The sequence below is a fragment of the Mustela nigripes genome, chromosome 14 (genome assembly GCF_022355385.1).
Source record: "Mustela nigripes isolate SB6536 chromosome 14, MUSNIG.SB6536, whole genome shotgun sequence".
Taxonomy (NCBI): domain Eukaryota; kingdom Metazoa; phylum Chordata; class Mammalia; order Carnivora; family Mustelidae; genus Mustela; species Mustela nigripes.
The window spans coordinates 68,391,104-68,409,641 of record NC_081570.1 but is presented as its reverse complement, the minus strand read 5'-3'; the positions used below and the strand labels follow the sequence as shown (position 1 = coordinate 68,409,641).

The 18,538-nt window shown below is 35.9% G+C and overlaps 1 protein-coding gene across 17 annotated transcripts in view; it reads right to left on the bottom strand.

Annotated features, from left to right (window-relative positions):
• Positions 1-18,538, bottom strand: part of ADGRL2 (adhesion G protein-coupled receptor L2) — a 189,069-nt gene that overhangs the window by 75,883 nt on the left and 94,648 nt on the right. For all 17 annotated transcript variants that reach the window (XM_059375231.1, XM_059375233.1, XM_059375235.1 and 14 more), the window contains exon 3: positions 9,208-9,421. In XM_059375231.1, coding sequence (XP_059231214.1) covers positions 9,208-9,421 — 214 coding nt within the window. The remainder of the gene's footprint in view (positions 1-9,207; positions 9,422-18,538) is intronic.

Below are 18,538 nucleotides of genomic sequence, written 5' to 3'. Positions count from 1 at the left end.
GAAGCAGGCTCCCCGCTGAGCAGAGAGCCCGATGCGGGACTCGATCGATCCCAGGACCCTGAGATCATGACCTGAGGTGAAGGCAGCGGCTTAACCCACTGAGCCACCCAGGCGCCCCTCAGTTAGCAGTCTTAAAGCAGCTTGGCCAAGAGTAAAAGAATTAGTGGAAATGCATCACCTAACAGAAAATAACCTAATATATTGCACAGAGATGATGAGTTAGTAGCATCTGAGTTATTCATTTTCCCCAGATACATTTCATACATTAATGGACAAAGGGCTGATAAATCTGACACCACAGATAGATAAAAGCACTTGAGATAAACAGTACAAAGGTAAGAATGTAGTTCTTCAGAAATGGCAGGCTTAAATCCTATAAGAAGGAATGGGTTCAATGAAAAAATACACTAAACAAGAGAAAAGTATCCCTGACCAGTATTTACAATAATGCAAGAAGAAAATATACAAAACCCCCAAATATTACAAACTATGAAATTAGGGGGAAAGGCAGATTGGCTTATTTTTTTCTTCTAAAAAAGTTCCATTAATAAAAAAAGGGATATGAATATTTAGAAGCACAGGTTTTAAATGTATTGATAACTATAAAGAAAGACCAGGAAACAGGAAAAATAATTAAACTCTCATACAGCTCTGACTTGGATACAAAGCTTCTTTATAAAGGCTGAATGATCAATATAAAAGTTGAGAGGGTTGTATGTGAAGGAAAATAAACCCATACCGAAATCTATAATCATGAAGTCTCCCAGAGAATACTGGCAGAACTGTGACTGCATTCTAATGGATTTTCTTGGTTAAATTGTGAGAAGCTTCCAATCTCCATCAGTTCTCATAGGAAAATTTTGTATGTATATGTGTGTATTTAAGTATCTCTTTTAAATATTTTACAAATACTTAGTATCTTACCAGTGTACTTGAAAATAGCAGAAACACGTTTTTAAAACCTAGGTAACAGAATTATTATTTAAGACTAGTTATCACTAATAATAAATTTTCATGCCATTAAGATACTAGCTAATAAGATTCCAGGTATAGACGAATTGAAGTTTCAGTTCCTATTGCAAATCACTCAACCTTTCTGAAGGTTCATAAAGTGAAAAGAGGGATATCATGTTGTCACACCTTCCCAAGTATATTTTTAAAGCAAGTGAGGAGAAAATACATGCTGCAGTGTGGACAAAATGTACTGAATGCAATGACAGTTGATTCCCTGATGTAATGAAAGGGAACTAGAATATGATGAGTCCCAAGTTCCTCAGCAGTTCTAACAATGTTATTCAATAGCTCTCTTAAAATAGAAACAATCACATATGTCCCCACCACTGACCCGCACAGAGGGTCCCTCGTTATGTGCCCTGACTGGTAGCAAGAATGGGAGGTGGAAAGGCAGAGGAAAGATTCTTGTGCTTATTCCGGACTAAGGTATGCTGGTCCTTTCCATGGAGCCTTCTAACTACATGCTGAGAATACACACTACATTTCCGAAACTCACTCTGCATCACTACAATGGAACAAGGCATGGAACAGAATAGGTAATGCACCTACATATATAATAGCATGTTCCTTCGAATCCTCATACACGCAAGGAACTGTCACCACTTGAGTTGCTGTTGGGTTGACATGTTAAATAAAATGTAATTATGCTCGGTGATAATAGGCTGGGACACTGATAGGTTTAAAAAAGGGAAATTCGAGGATACAAAAGTTACTGAATGGGATACAGGACGGGAAGGGATTACCTGGTTCCTAGATATTTGAGCTCATCTTCATCACCCCAACCAATGTGGAAAAGATCTAGGCTCTGAAATAAGTTTTGTCATCTACATATTTAGCTTCATTTAATGAAATTGTACCCAAGTTCGAGAAGCAGATCCTTTCCCTTTAAGACAAAAGTCCCTGTACTGTACCCCTACTTTAAGAATCTAGGTCATGTATTTATTCATTGGGGGCTCTGTGACTAGGGAAATACCTAATTCTTCTAGTCTAGGCAAGGCTAAGTGCCATTTTCTTGATTCCTATTCTCAAACTCTACCATGAAAACCCTATGTATTTTTTTATATGGGCTGTCTAGATAAAATAAAGATCTTCAACACCAATAAGAAAAAAGTGTACGCCTTGGCAGGGCACCTGGGTGGCTCAGATGGTTGAGCGTCTGCCTTTGGCTCAGGTCATGATCCCAGGGTCTGGGCATCAAGCCCTGCGTCGGGCTCCCTGCTCAGCAGAGAGCCTGTTTTGCCCTTTCCCTCTGCTGCTCCCCCTGCTTGTGCTCTCTTGCTCTCTTCTGTCAAATAAATAAATAAAACCTTAAAAAAAGAAATAAGTGTACATCTTTTATACTTTACTATTATTATTTTACTATTGCTATGACTATTAACTTTGCTATTGGCTTTATGAGACATTACCTTCTTGTGCCTGTCCTGGTTCCTTTGATGGCAACTTTACCTCCGTCCCTTACATTCAGGTGTTCTCTTGAGTTTTTGCATGCTTTAACTATAGAACCTCTGTGCATGACATCATCCTTTCACCAACAACTGTCAACTTTGCGTTTGTTTGCTTCATCTATATGTTCTTTCACTAGTCTTGTGAATGCCAATTCTGTATAAACAACTGCTTGTTGAACTATTCATTTATATGCAAAATTGCTCCCAAAAGAAACTTAAATGGGTAGCACAACCAAAAATACACTGACCTTTATTTAATAAGAAACGTCATGCAGTTATGCTATAAGGTTCTAGCCAGTTGGGTCTACATGTGGGCTAAAATTTTGGCCAGAAGCATTAAAGGAGCCAGACTAGTTCTGCATGTCTAGGGCAGTCCTTTATTCTCCTTGGGCAATTCCAAAAGGACAACAGCCTATTTTTGAATCAATTACACAACATAAACCTTTCCTACAGTAAGAAAAAAACTGAGGCATGTATCCTTTCTATCTTCTTGAGGGGAACACATATTAATTTCAGAACCTCTTTGCATTGATATAAGTACAATGACGCATGTCTGGTAGCATGAGTTAAATCTGTAACTCATCTGATGTAAAAACCTCACCTACCCATGCCCGTTCAACTAACATTAAATATTGAAAAAAAGTACATATTTACTTTCAGATCTCTAAACCAAAGTGCTAAAAACTTAAGGGCACATTATAAAGCATCGTTTAAGGCAGCAAACTCCCTTGATCAGAATGGACAGGCTCTCAGAGTGAAGAACATGAACAGAGAAACAGCCATAAATGACAATGGAAGATGATCGCAGATACAATTCAGCACATCACTTTAAAAACTAGATTGTACCTGAAGGCTGCAGAAACCCGATTTTATTGGGAAATTCTAATTTCCTTATTAATCAAATACTTCAGAACAGTAGTAAAGTTTTTTGTTTCTCTTGTTTTAATGAAAGCAAAGAGCAGAAACTGTTGTACAATTTTTTAAGGTATCTCACGATAATTATCTTCAAAAAGTGCTAATAACTTTATCTTTAATGGTCATTGTTTTATTATTTTTTTAAAGATTTTATTTATTTGTCAGAGAGAGAGAGAGAGGCAGAGACAGAGAGAAAGAAAGCACAAGCAAGGGACAAACAGGTAGAGGGAGAAGCAGACTCCCCACTGAACAGGGAGCCCCATGCAGCGACTCAATCCCAGGACTCTGGCATCATGACTTGAGTTGAAGGCAGATACTCAACCGACTAAGCCACCCAAGGCGTCCCTTTGTTTTTATTAAGATTTTATTTATTTATTTGTCAGAGAGAGAAAGCACATGCTGATTTTTAATGAATTTATTAAGTTTATTAAAATACATAGCATTTTAGGGACGAATTTCATTTCCCATTTGTTCAGATGAGCCATTTGTTGTACTTATAAGATAAATGTACTATCAGTTTCATATAGAGCCTTGGTTTCACACTTTTGAGTGAATAGGAAATAAAAAGCGAAAGATGAAGAACAATTATTAATATTTTTACCACCACTACAGCCAAAATTGTAAGTGTCTTTATTTACTTGGTTTTCAACTGTTGAAGTGATGACAATGGAGAAAGTACCTCCATTTCACCCTCCATTCAGGGGTGAAAAAACCCTGAAATACAACACAAACATATTTTAATTTCAGTAGTATTGAAATTCGTGTTTGTCTCCATCATTATAGTTCAGAAATTTAATAGAAAACTTCAAGTGTTTTTATTAGAGCTTTCTAGAGGAATTTATCTTATCTCAGAGCAAAAAATGTCTCTTTCCTATATTATCAAATATCACATTTTCTGACAATTATAAATAGAAAATTTACTAAATTATTAGGAATTTGGTAAAAATAACTCTTACTTTTTATCTGTAAACACTGAAAGTATTTTTCAATGAGAAAAAAAAAAAACCAGGGATATACTTAAACAATGGGATGCCTGTCTGGCTCAGTTGGTGATGTGTAAGACTCTTGATGTCCAGGTTGTAAGTATAAAGCATAAGTATAAAGCTTACTTTAAAAACAAAAATAAAAACAAAAACCCCAGGGCACTCAATTATTATTCAGTAATAATTCAGCTGCAAAAATGTTGTCTGCATATTTTATTACAGTTTTTTGTAACTTCGTACTGGTCAAGTATGGTAGACTGAAAGTTTATATTCTGACAAAGGCAGAATGAAGTACTTACAAGCTACTACTATGAAACTCATTTTTAAGTTCACTTAACATCGTCTTCCTCACTAAAGTGTTCTTGTTTAAATTGTTATTGTGCTGACTAAATAATTATAAGCCACCAGTATAATACAACAATTTAAAAATGGGGATCCTACAGCTAGTTTGGGAATTAACCCCTTATTTGCACTAGTACATCATAAATTGTTCGAAACTCTTGATAATAAGGGTACAGTGAACAACTGTACGCTTCCAAAGAATTTAAATACTCCCAAAACTCTAGTTCCTTTTAAAGTATTATAAAAAATGCAGCCCTGCTTTTATAACATGATGAAACAATAAAAATAACTTAGCTTCTACATGTTCTATAATATGTAATTATATTTACTAGATACAAATATGATGTAGACCTATACATTTTGTTAGATATTGAACTTTGTATTTAACTGTAGACATCCACAAACAACGATAAGTTACCTACAATGTACAGTCCCCTCAAGGCCAACTCTTCCAAACCCTCTCTTTGTACCAACTCCTCTGATCTTTGTTTGTCAATTTTGTAAAAACAGAGAGTTGCACATATTTCTCTACTTCCCACTTCTCTGTGGCCTACTTCTAAATTAAATTAAATTGTTCAATTATTATTTTTTTTAAAGATTTTACTTATTTATTTGACAGAGAGAGATCACAAGTAGGCAGAGAGGCAGGAGAGAGAGAGGAGGAAGCAGGCTCCCCGCTGAGCAGAGAGCCCAATGTGGGACTCAATCCCAGGACCCTGAGATCATGACCTGAGCCGAAGGCAGTGGCTTAACCCACTGAGCCACCCAGGTGCCCAAATTGTTCAATTATTAAACAGCTCAACATGTAAAGAATGGATAAATGGTCCATTATTAGTGGCTGCCTTTACTGTCTCTCCAGTATGGACAGTTCCCCAAATTTTGAAATACTATGTGCAAATTGTTCTATTACAATTTACTGGAGCACAGAATCCATTCTTCCAAAGAAGGTAAGTTATTTTTTACAGTTTATTTCACAGGCCAGATTCCAAATGGTACACAATAGTGAACTTCTGTTTTAAATTTGAAAAACCTTGGGCGCCTGGGTGGCTCAGTGGGTTAAGCCGCTGCCTTCGGCTCAGGTCATGATCTCAGGGTGCTGGGATCGAGTCCCACATCGGGCTCTCTGCTCAGCGGGGAGCCTGCTTCCTCCTCTCTCTCTGCCTGCCTCTCTGCCTGCTTGTGATCTCTCTCTGTCAAATAAATAAATAAAATCTTTAAAAAAATAAAAAAATAAAAAAAATAAATTTGAAAAACCTTTCTCAAGTACCATTTATGCAAATAAGATTTTGTCTTAACTATTTAATAATGAGACCTTAAGAACTAAAAATAAAACAATTTTTTAAAAAGATCTTATTTTTTTCAAGTAATCTGTACATCCAATGTAGGGCTCCAACTCACAATCTTGACATCAAGAGTCACATGTTCTACTGACTGAGCCAGCCAGGTGTCCCCAGAATTAAATCATTTTGTTGGAAAATCTTTGGTTTTGATGGAAACCAAAATAAGAATCTGATGAAATCTGTTCTCTGGTTTCTTAAAAAAATCTTGACCAGTATTAACATTAAAGAAAAACTACTTATAATGTGCTACTTATAATATGGCCAATACCTATTCTCTATGAAATCAGAGATTTTACAGCAATTTGTACCCATATCTTATGACATGGTTTTTTTTTTTTTTTAAAGATTTTATTTATTTATTTTACAGACAGAAATCACAAGAAGGCAGAAAGACAGGCAGAGAGAGAGGAAGGGAAGCGACCTCCCTGCCGAGCAGAGAGCCCGATGCAGAACTTGATTCCAGAACCCTGGGATCATAACCTGAGCCTAAGGCAGAGGCTTTAACCCATTGAGCCACCCAGGTGCCTCTCGCATGGATTTTTTAAAAAACAGTTTTTCTACTTTTTTTTTCTTCATTGCCTCTTAGCACCTTCTGATGTTTTCATTTTGCTTATACTAACCAGACCCCAGCCTAGAAATTTTGCTATTCTACTTTAAAGTACATTAATAAATAAGCTAGAAAGTTAGACAAAATATTGTGTCCAGTGGGGGAAAAGAAGCAGGAGAAAAGGGTGAAGGCTTTGAAGGGAAAGATGAAGGGTTTTCCTAGTAAACAAAATACAAAAGCAATAATGTATAATAAACTCTGTGATATTTAAATGTTCCTTCAGAGAGTTTCTGTGTTCCAAATAACTACAACTGCAGGATATTATTGTATCGGTTGACCATAACTAACCACAATTTTAATATCTTATATATAAGAAAATTTTAATTAAGATGCCAAGTGTAGCAAAATTGAGAAAAGAGAAAAAATAAGGCCAGGAGTTAGGTGCTCTGTAGTAAGGCCGAGAAAAAGCAATACCCATTCTCAGCAGTTTTTCTGGTATTCTATCTATATGTAGGAAGGTAATTATCCCCTTAAGAGATATCATTTATATATTTTAAATTTTATAACACACCTTCCAACACACATCATTTTCAGAAATCTTTTTTTGTTTTTAAAGATTTATTTAAGAGAGAGAGAGAGAGGGTAACAGGAGGGGCAGAGGGAGAGGGAGAGAGCTTAGAACCAGACTCCGGGCTTGATCTCACATCCCTGAGATCATGGCCTGAGCTGAAAACAAGTCAAGACACTCAACTTATGGAGCCACTCCAACACACCATTTTAAAAAACATAATATTAATTAATGAGATAAATATATGGAAGGAGAGATAGACAGAAAGCACACTATTTGTTTTCTTAACCTGAACTTGCTGGTTGTTGTTTTTTTTTTTTAAAAGCTGTTTCGAGAGAATGAGAAGACAAATCACAGGCTGATAGGAAATATTTGCCAACAACCCTATCTGATAAAGAATTGTTACCCAAAATATATAAAGAACTCTTAAATGAACAATTGACTAAAAAGTGGACAAAAGACCCGAATAGACAACTCACCAATGAAGATATATGATGGCAAGTAAGCATATTAAAAAATGGTCAATATGACATGTCACTGGGAATGCAAATCAAAGCTATGACACATCACCATATACCTATTAAAAGGGCAAAACTACGTTGTACGATACTACAATGATGGACACAGGCCATCATAAATTTGTCACAACCCATAGAATACTCAACACTAAGGATAAACCTTCACGTAAACTATGGACTTTGGATGATAATAAGGCATCAGTGTGGGATCATCTATTCTAACAACTGAGCCACCCCAACACAGGGCGTCAGTAACTGGGGAGGTTGTGTCTATGTAGCAACAGAAGTATGATAACTTTACTTTCTCTGCTCATTTTTGTTGTAAGAAATATTAATCAAAAAATTAAGGACTGGGGTGCCCGGGTGGGCCAGCCAGTTAAGCAACCGACTCTTGATTTTGGTTCAGGTGTTGATCTCACTATTATGAGATCGAGCCCCATGTCAGGCTCCATGCTCAGCAGGGACTAGGGTTGAGGATTCTTTCTTTCCCTTTGACCCGGCCCCTCCCTGCTCTAAAATAATAAATAAAAAAATTTTTTAAACATTTTATTTATTTATGTGAGAGAAAAAGTGTGAGCAAGACAATATGAACGGGGGGAAGGCAAAGGCAGAGGGAGAAGCAGACTCCACTGAATAGGGAGTCTGATGAGGGACTCTGTCCCAGGACTGGGGATCATGACCTGCACTGAAAGGCAAACATTTACCCAACTGAGCCACCCATATGACCCTAAATAATCCTTTTTAAAAAATTAAGGATGAGGGCACATGGGCGGCTCAGTCAGTTAATCGGATTGCCTTCAGCCCAGGTATGATCCTAGAGTCCCGGGATTGAGTCCCACATCAGCTTCCCTGCTCAGCAGGGAGTCGACTCCTCCCACTGACCTCTCTCTTCTCATTCTCTCTCTCTCTTTCTCAAATAAAAAAATAAAATCTTTAAAAAAAAAATTAAGGACCAATTATGCCAAAGACCCAGAGGGTTATATTATTTTTAATGTTACAAAAAAATTCCAAAATCCTGCAGACCTAAAAAAAGATTACATTTGGAATATTATTCTTACAATGTATTTTATGATATATAAAAATCAAAGAAAGGTATTACATATTCCTTCTGATATGTCAAACTATATAAAAATGATATTGAGATTTAAATGTTGAAAGCTGGGCGCCTGGGTGGCTCAGTGGGTTAAGCCGCTGCCTTCGGCTCAGGTCATGATCTCAGAGTCCTGGGATCGAGTCCCGCATCGGGCTCTCTGCTCAGCGGAGAGCCTGCTTCTCTCTCTCTCTCTCTGCCTGCCTCTCCATCTACTTGTGATTTCTCTCTGTCAAATAAATAAATAAAATCTTTAAAAAAAAAAATAAATAAATAAATAAATGTTGAAAGCTTAAAAGGAGAAATCAACATTAGTAGGTAAAAGCCTCTTTCAGTTTAATAAATGGGCTGAGATATGGACTCTATTCATCTACTTTGGAATTATTATAATTTTACCAGTTTGGATGCAGTAGCTAAAATGGGATATTAACACATAGGTATTTACCTTTGAGTCATAATTTTGAAGGCATCTGGGAGGTAGCAGTCTGTATTCTCCATCTGAAATGGGTCAGCATCGCAAATCTTGTCATCCGTCCGACCATAGTTAGCGCTCTCAATCATGATGACATCACTGCCTGGACATCGCAGATCTATAGAATAACCTTCACAGGATAATTCTCGCCTAACTAGCCCGAATGGTAAAGCTGCTCTGCTGAAACCTTAAAAATAAAAGAAAGAAAAAAGGAATTAAAATCAACACATTTATGAAATATATTATTTTTTTTAAAGATTTTATTTATTTATTTGACAGGCAGAGATCACAAGTAGCCAGAGAGAAATGAAGAAGCAGGCTCCCTGCTGAGCAGAAAGCCCGATGCGGGGCTCGATCCCAGGACCCTGGGATCATGACCTGAGCCGAAGGCAGAGTAAGCTTTAACTCACTGAGCCTCCCAGGTGCCCCTGAAATATATTATTTTAACAAGGCATTTCAAGTAATATGATTCATGTCTACATTCAAGAGGTGTCACGAAAAGTATGTTTTTTAAGTCACCCATTCACACATTAAATAATTCTTTGACTCCTTATGTTAAGAATTTTTTAGTTTTTTAAATATGTATCTTTAGCTGAACTATTCACCTGCATAATTTAAAAATTACACAATCAAAATACTTTCTGTATAATCTAATCACAAGCAGAAACTAAATGACTCTTTTGAGTAAATCCAAAGAAAAATGACCAATTTAAAAAAAATGACCAATTTAATCAATGGATTTATAAATAATGATGATTTACAAATACAGAATGGAACAACTAATCAAGAAACAACCTTCATTTAGACAGTGGAATAAAATCTCTGTATATAATGACTTGACTTTCTCATTTAATGTAGACATATTAATTGCTGTTAGTAGCATTATCTTAAAAAATACTTTTGTCTTAGCAGTTTTGCACCCCTCCAAGAAAAAAAACCGAAGATACTATGACAACAACATACTTATGGCACATTAGCTTATGTCAATTTATAGACACTTTATTTAAAAGTGGCATCAATGGACGCATGCAGCAGCTAGGCATTCAAAGGCGTCAACCCCCCCCCCCCCCCCCACCCCCCCGTCTGACAAGCTGAAAAAACCCAGGAAGGGCAAAATTTGTCTAAGAGTCACTTTTGTCATCTACAGAACGGAGATGAAACACCTGTGATGTGACTTTTCCTACCTGGATGACTCTAAGATAAGATCATGTACATAACCGTGCTCAATTAAAAATGCTATATGAATGTAAGTGTAGTGTATTAGAAAGAGTGCAGACACCTTCTGTTCATGAGGGCTGAAAAAGATCTGCAGATGGAATAAAAGATTAGGATTTTAAGTTACCAACCAGGGACCCATGAAGTAGCAACACAGCGTAGGACAAAGATAAGTGAGTGAAGTCCATCTTCACTGTGCTGGTGTTCTACCCATGGTTAGCTACCACTATCAAAAACTTCTCCAGCATTGCCTCAATTTTGTATTTCAATTTTCTAACCTGTCAACGTCTCAAACATTCCTGTTATAAAAGACTAGCAATAATTTTAGTATTTTTTCTTATCTCTATCCTTTTAATTACTCTGCATCACGTAAATTATCCTTTATGTCCCTTTTTGTAGGAAAAAAACCTGACCTTCAGAAGTAAACGGTTCCAAGTTATGAACTTCAAGTTCAAAACTAGGTTATGGAGGCACCTGGGTGGCTCAGTGGGTTAAAACCTCTGCCTTCGGCTCAGGTCATGGTCCCAGGGTCCTGGGATCGAGCCCCAAGTCGGGCAATGGCAAAAGCTTTGTGGAAATTCAAAAAAGCAACATACAAAATTTTGAAGCACAAAGTATTTTAAAGACATATATTTTGTAATGATAACTCCTTAATAAATGAAAATAAATCATATTACTAGAAAGTACTGTGAATTTTAGAACACATTAGAAGACAGGTTAGGAGCCATAATTCACAACTTTCACTACTTGTCAAAAATATAGGATTGACTATGAAGCATTGTGGTTTTTAAAATAAGCCCTTAATTTTTGTTGCTGTTGATAGTATGCAGGATTACAGTTATTAAGGTTCTAAGTTAATTTTTCTCTGCTTTTGAAAGATATTTAAGAAATTGCATTGTTGAGTGTCCTGCTGTTTCGGTAATTCGGTGAGAGGATTTTTAAACCTTAGCTATAGTCATCCAAACAGGTAAAGTAAGGAAGAAAAGAAAAAAAAAAAAAAACAAGGGAAAGGGACAGAAAGATCTGTATACTTTAATAATTTCGATTTCTAATGTAGAATCTTCTGGAGAAGAGAGATCATGGTGCTTACGCTTTGCAGAGAACTAAATGAGTTCTTAATAGTGAATATTGCTTTATTAAATGCCACAATGTCTATTGTTTTGAATCACAAGTGTTCTTTACAAATTCTTGCTCTCTCCCCTCTGTTTCCATTGAACTTTATACTTCTTCACGAAATGCTTATTGTTACCACACAGTACTATGCATATTCATTTTTAATTTATATCTTCCCTGCTAGACTATGATGATAGAGTTCTTATAATTCCAATGCCTAGGTGGGTACGTGACACGTAATTCCAACAAGTATTATCAAACCAAAGCTAAATCGAACTGGTGTTTGTTAAAACCATAAATAATTACAATCTTTCCCCTCTATAATACCTATTTCCTTTGGTCATGGAAATAAAAACAGTTAGCATTTAGAAACAGATAAATCACTTATAATCAGTGAAAATGATATGCCATCCTCAAAAAAGAAAAAAAATTCTGCCAATTATTTTCTAGGTACTGCTGGGGTTCATTAATGTTTAACATAAAGACAGGTGAGTAACATGTTTGTGAGCTTTCATTTACTTAAACCCTGTTTTTCCAATCAGAAACACAGAAAGTCAAATAGGAACACAGAAAACTTGTTATAATAGCTAACATTTACAACACTAATTATTATGTTCTGGCACTGTGCTAAATGCTTTATATGGATCACTTTTTTAATGCTAACCAACATCAAGATCAACAACGGAGTAAGTTACTATTATAATACCAGTTTTACAGAGTATGAAACTAAGGCATAAAGTTCGGCATCTCAAGGATTACTACAAGCTTGTCTATAATGTACACAGGTTCTCAGACTTCTGAGCTCACGCTCTTAGTGGCAATAAACAGAAGAGTATTGTGTGACTTCTCAAGCCACCTTACTGATAATAATTTTATAAATTTTCACACAATCTGAAAATCTACCAATGAATATTAGTAAATTTGACAGGACAAAATTATGGGAAAGGTTCACAGAACATATAGATAATAATGAAAATTCTATTTTTGGAAATGTAGTGTAGTATGCCATAAATATAAAGAGAGCACAGCCTACACTCTTCAAATAAATATACATGGCAAGAACATGGGATACTAAAGCACGTGTGTCTGGTGAGGCTTGTGGGTTTGGCAAAAACATTTTACATTCCTGGGTTATAATTTCTTTTTCTGAAGAATTAAAGTCATTTCAAATTTGCATCAAATTTCACCAATCTGTGATTCTAAGTAGGCAAGTTCCTTTTTATCAGATAACACATGCTATTCTAACATTCTCAAGCAGTAACCGAGTAATAAATTACTCGCTGTTTTCTTTAAAATATAAACATACATGAGAAGGCTAACGTGGATGTGTCATGGCACAACTGTGTAGCTTACTACTGTCTGTGTAGCTTACTACTACAGCTTACTACTGTACTTACTACTGTAGCTTACTACTGTCAAGGTAATTCTCCAAAGCACATTTGACGACTCGGCAGCCAGGGTTCACACAAATCATAAGCAGACATCATTCTGGATTAACTATTTTAATCAAGGGCAGTCAAAGGGATAAAATAAACATAGGCCAACATGGGATCACAAGAAAAATTCACATTAATTTCTTAGTAAAATGTAAATGGCTGTGCCTTCTTCAGCCACTTCACACTATTTTTCCTAAAAACTTCAAGGAGTGGGTTCAGTCTCTTCAACAATGGTACACAGGAGAAGCTTTGGAAAAGTCTTAAATAAAACTGTTGTCATTGATATTAATTTTTTTAATTCAACATTTTCACTAAGAAAATGTGATGGGGAAAAAATAAAACAGAACAGATCTTATTCCCAAATACATTAATTTACTCCTTTATTTACAACACGTTAATGACTTACTATATTGAGTCACAGAAATAAAACATTACAGGTATGGCTACTATTTCTTAACCACACTTTCTTCCTTTGTATATGATGTAACTCTTAAGTGTTTAAAGTGGGTATTTTTAGGACTTTTTTTTAAGTCACTTGCCAGGACTATATAAGTCATTCCCAAACATGATTTTGCATCAGAGTCTACTGGTCAATGTTTTTAAAAAGATCTTCAAGCCCTAATTCAGACCTACTGAATCACAATTTCTGGGTTCAGATAAAGCTGGGTATCTGTATTAGGGAAGGAAAATGTTAATTTATTTGCAACACAATGCTATAATAACTAATATGTGCCAAGAATTTCTCCAATGCCTTTTTAAATTAGTTTTTATTTCTCTATTGAGATTACATACTTATTAAGTCATTGCCATCATATTTCCTCTTAATTTTCTAATATAGATGTAGTTTTACTTTAATCTTTGAACATATTCATAATAGCCACTTTGAAATTTTTATCTGCTAAATCTAACATCTGGGCCTACATCAGACAAAGTTTCTACTCAATGCTTTTTCTCCCGAGTATGGGTCAATTTCCTTGTTTCTCTGCAAATCTTGTAAATTTTTTGTTGTTAGAAACTAGACATTTTAAAAAATATTCTGTTAGCAACTGGAGATCCAGATTTTCCTCCCCAGAGAATTGCTGCTACTGTAATTATTTTCTCTTTAGAATCTTGACTGGATTTAAGCTACAGAATCTGTCCCCTCCATCTTCTTCCGCTGCTGTCTCTGCTCACTATTGTTATTTTAATTCTTATTTTTATTTTCTAGCCTGGCTTCCTAGGGATCATTCCTGTCTTTGCATAGCTTAGTGATGGGCCAATGATTGGGCAGAGTCTTTAACTTAAACACCATGAACACATAACAAGGTCTGTACCCTCTGCTGACTGATCTGAGTATGTGTTAGGGAGAGTGTGCAAGGTTCAGGCAGTTTCCAAGTCAGCCTCAGTTATTTACTTTCTGCCAACTCCTCTCACATCTCTTTGGCATGTGTGTGTAGCTTCCCACTTAGTCAAGAATGCATAGAGAACTTTGGCTCTTTTCATTTCAAAGATTTCCTGGGTTTGTTTCAGACTGGCCCTCCAGTCTCCCCAATAGGGACTACAACCTCAGGCTAGCAGAGCTGTGAGTCTTTCCCATCTGTTTTCCACAGTGTTTACTACTTTCATTGGCAACACTGCTGGGCACGGGTTTCCATCCTCCACTCCAAATCAAGCCAACTCTCTCTGGCAGCAGTCACTGACTTTCAAGGCCAGCCTTGCCCTAATGAAACTAGCACAAAGACTTAGTAAGGAGTGGAGGGTAGGAGCAGCCCCAGGCTAGAAGGCTTTGAACTTCCATTGTTCATTCCAGAAGTTGTAGAGCTTTTCATAAATAAATGCTTCCCAATTTCTTATTTGGCTCTGGTTCATTTCCACAGCCTTAAATTGTTGTGGTTCACAATTCTGTACAGATTTATACTTGTTTTGGGAGAGGATTTGCCACCTTCTTCATCCCCAACATCTGAAGAAGCTCCTCAAAGGACTTTATGAATATTTACTGAGTAAAATGCTCAAAACTGTATGGGGTAGGTGATATTACCATTATCATTTTAAAGAGGAAGAAACTGAGGCACAGAAAAATTACTTTTTCCATCATCATATCATCCAGTAAGAATGAAATCAAGGTTTGAGATACATTAATGCAGATACATTAAGTTCATATCCTTAAATGTTACTTTAATGCCTCTTAGAAGCAGGTCTGCAGACCCTGGAGGCAGGGGAATTAGTTAGTAGGATGTACTGGGTGCTTTCCAGTCTTAGGGGAAGAAGAGCAGGAAAGGAAATAATAGTGTGTTTGATTGTTAAGCTTACTATGAAACTGTCCAATCAACATAATCAACATAAAGAAATTCCCAAATTAAGGCCCTTTAATTATACTATTACTATGACATTTATTCTAAGTCGTATTTTCAATCTATTTCTATTTCAACAAAGTGGGGTGGGGGTGGGGGAGCATCCCAGCAAACAAATCCATCGTGCAACCCTGACAATCAAAGAAAAAAACTTGTAGGAGACCTTGTGAGCAAAAAAATCAATATTGCAGCTTTGTGCTGTGCAAATGTGAATATCCCCAAATAGTGGTGCTTAGAGTAAAATGAACTGTTTTGCTCCATTTTCTCCACTCTGAACAAATGATTTTGAAAAGACGGGGGTTTTTTCCCCCCAAGCTATAAAATGTCAAGCAATAATTCTCTGTGCTTTAGGCTAGTGATTGGAATAAATATCTCCCAGCAACAGGTGTGGTGACTTAGGACTGAAATCATTCACATTCAGAGGGTAACTCCTAATAAACAGATGCACTTCTTTGAGATGTGAATCTGTAAGATTGGAATTGGAACTGTCATTGGATTTTGCATCATATAAGCATTTTTGCAAGAATAGATGCTACTCTGGCGACAGTATACTCTGCCATAAGCTTACACTTGTGATAAACTTTAGGCACTTGATTATAAAAACTTTACTTTTCTGACATTGTCTCCATTCAGTTTGCTCTTTATATAGATTTCTGCAAAATCATACATTCCTATATAAGTCTTATTAAGCTATAATATAAAAACATCAACTTTTCTGGAACAGTTTTTTCTTAATTACTTTGAACTAAACCCTGTCATGGATGCTACTGCTCTTGCTGTCTGGGGTCCTGGTAAGCACCATGTCTTCTGATTATCAGGGACCTCTATGGAACTGAGGCTGTGACTTCAAGCTCTACTGAAACATTAACGCAAGTCGCAGTCTACTACGAGTGCTGGCATATTGAAATCTGATTTATTTCTGTTTATATATGTTAATGATTTTTTCCCCTAAAATGGAAATGAGAAAACTACTTAATAGGTGGGGACATGGTTTCAACCAGGCTGACCTACAGCCTACAAGCTTCCAGAAAACTTTTTTTCCATTCCATTTTCGTTCAGATGAAAAGAAAATGTTAAAAATAAGCCTAAAAGATCATTTATTTCACTAATGGTTCAACATTTTTATTTCTTTCTGAATATTCATGATGTCATCAAGACAATGTTAAAATTCAAGGATGTATAAAAAAAGCTTTTGTTGGTAGGGGAACATGATTGGCTCAATTGATAGAACATGTGACTCTTGATCTCAGGGCCATAAGTTCAAGCTTGATGTTGGGTGGAGAGCTTACTTTAACTCATTATTAAATCACAAGTGCCACTAAAATACAGCAACTTAGTGATATAATACTATCAGTTTAATATTAATTCTTAATATTAATTAATTAACTAATATTAATTCTTTTAGAAAAGAAAAATTCCTGATAAGCATGTCTACTGAAATATTACATGCAACATGAAGAGGTGCTTTTAATTGTTTCAGTAAAAGCTATAACTTCTTCAAAGTTCAGAAATGTAGGATACTTTAATTCTGATCTACTTCTAAAAGAAATTAGTAAATTTTGTATTAAGCCTCAATATTTCCCTGCCTATGTTTAAACTGTGCCCTCTGTGTAGAACATTCTACTCATTTTTCTCTTAGGCAACAATTACTCTCCAAATCCTGTCAAGCGTTCTCTACACAAAGAGGAAAAGAATCTGAGCTCAGGTTTTGGGTCATCTATTTTTTTTTTTCTTCCAATATTTACTGCCCCCCTACTATGTGTCTAGCACTTTTCTAGGCGCAGAGGTTAACAGTGAAAAACATGACAATGATCCCTGTGCCTAGGTAATTTACATGGGTAGTGAGTTCTCCTTGAGATAAGGTATCACATCTATCTAGTTCACCATTACAATGCCAAAACCTAACAGTTAGCTGAGGGGGCTCTCTTTATAGAAGGCATGAAATAAAGATGTATTAAATAAATGGATGTGCAAAAGAACTAAGTGAATGAACAATTATGAGCTCCTCTGGCAGAGGAGGCAACATGCTTCTAAGAGTTTCCTTACTTAATATTCCTCCCCTGCTGAACTCTGAGCTACTCAACAGAAAAAAGTGAATCCTATTTACTTTTGTATCCTTGGTTTCCTGCACAATGCATAATACACAATAGGCATTCAATTTTTACTTAATTTTATTTAGTGCTGTATTTTATACCTTAATTCCTTATACAAAAAGATGTCAAATACACCCAGGAACATAAAATGAAGATGTTTTTACAAGGGAAAAAAACAAAACCACAATTCTATATTAAAATGTTTTAAAACTTAAAATAAAATCCAGATATCAGGAAATAAAGAATACAAATGTAACAAAGATGACATCTTCACTGGAGTCCCCAAATCAGTGGGCCTCAGCAATGAAATGCACCCCTAAATGACCAACCATCTGCTGGACTTCACAATCATCCAGGAATCCATGTAAAAACATTACAAAAACCAGAATAACAACTTTACCCTGTTTTCCCTACCCCACTAAATAGGAAACACTCTTTACATTTATTATTTCTTAAAACTAGTTAAAACCAGTTTAACATTATGAAGTTACTATCAGAAATGCAATTTCTCAAGTCAGTCACATTGGATTATCCAATTTAAAGTCTTAACTAATTCTGTATAATTTATTCATTGACATCAAAAAACCCAGAGGTAACAATCACAGAATAAGTAACAAAACAACAATTCCATCATCTCCTCAGGTACAACAATTTATTTCTACTTCCACATTGATTAACACAACTTTCTAACGATTTTTCTTTCTTTTACTGTTCTGTTATAAATTCCATTAACAACTCCCAATCCCAACCAGGTCGAGTGTTTGTTCTCAAAAGCAGTTAAACAAAAAGCAAAAATGGAAAACTGTGATTTGTTCCCTCATCCATTGACTTACCCCAAAACATACTAGCTAAAAGATTCTATCCTTTTCCTGTCACTGCATTATTAGTCTGACAAATAAAACTAGTTAGAAGCAGAGCCCTCATTTAAAGTACTCCCCAGATAGGTCTCCCAGGTCAAAGAGAGTCAAAATTTGGATTCTGAGTCTTTTTCTTAGTGCCATGTGTATTTAAAATAACCAATATTTTTTAAATGCCTCCCAAAACCCCCCAAAAACTGCTAGGCATTATTTCATTCTTCAAAACGTATATTTAAGTAGACTCAAAAAGGGAAAACAAT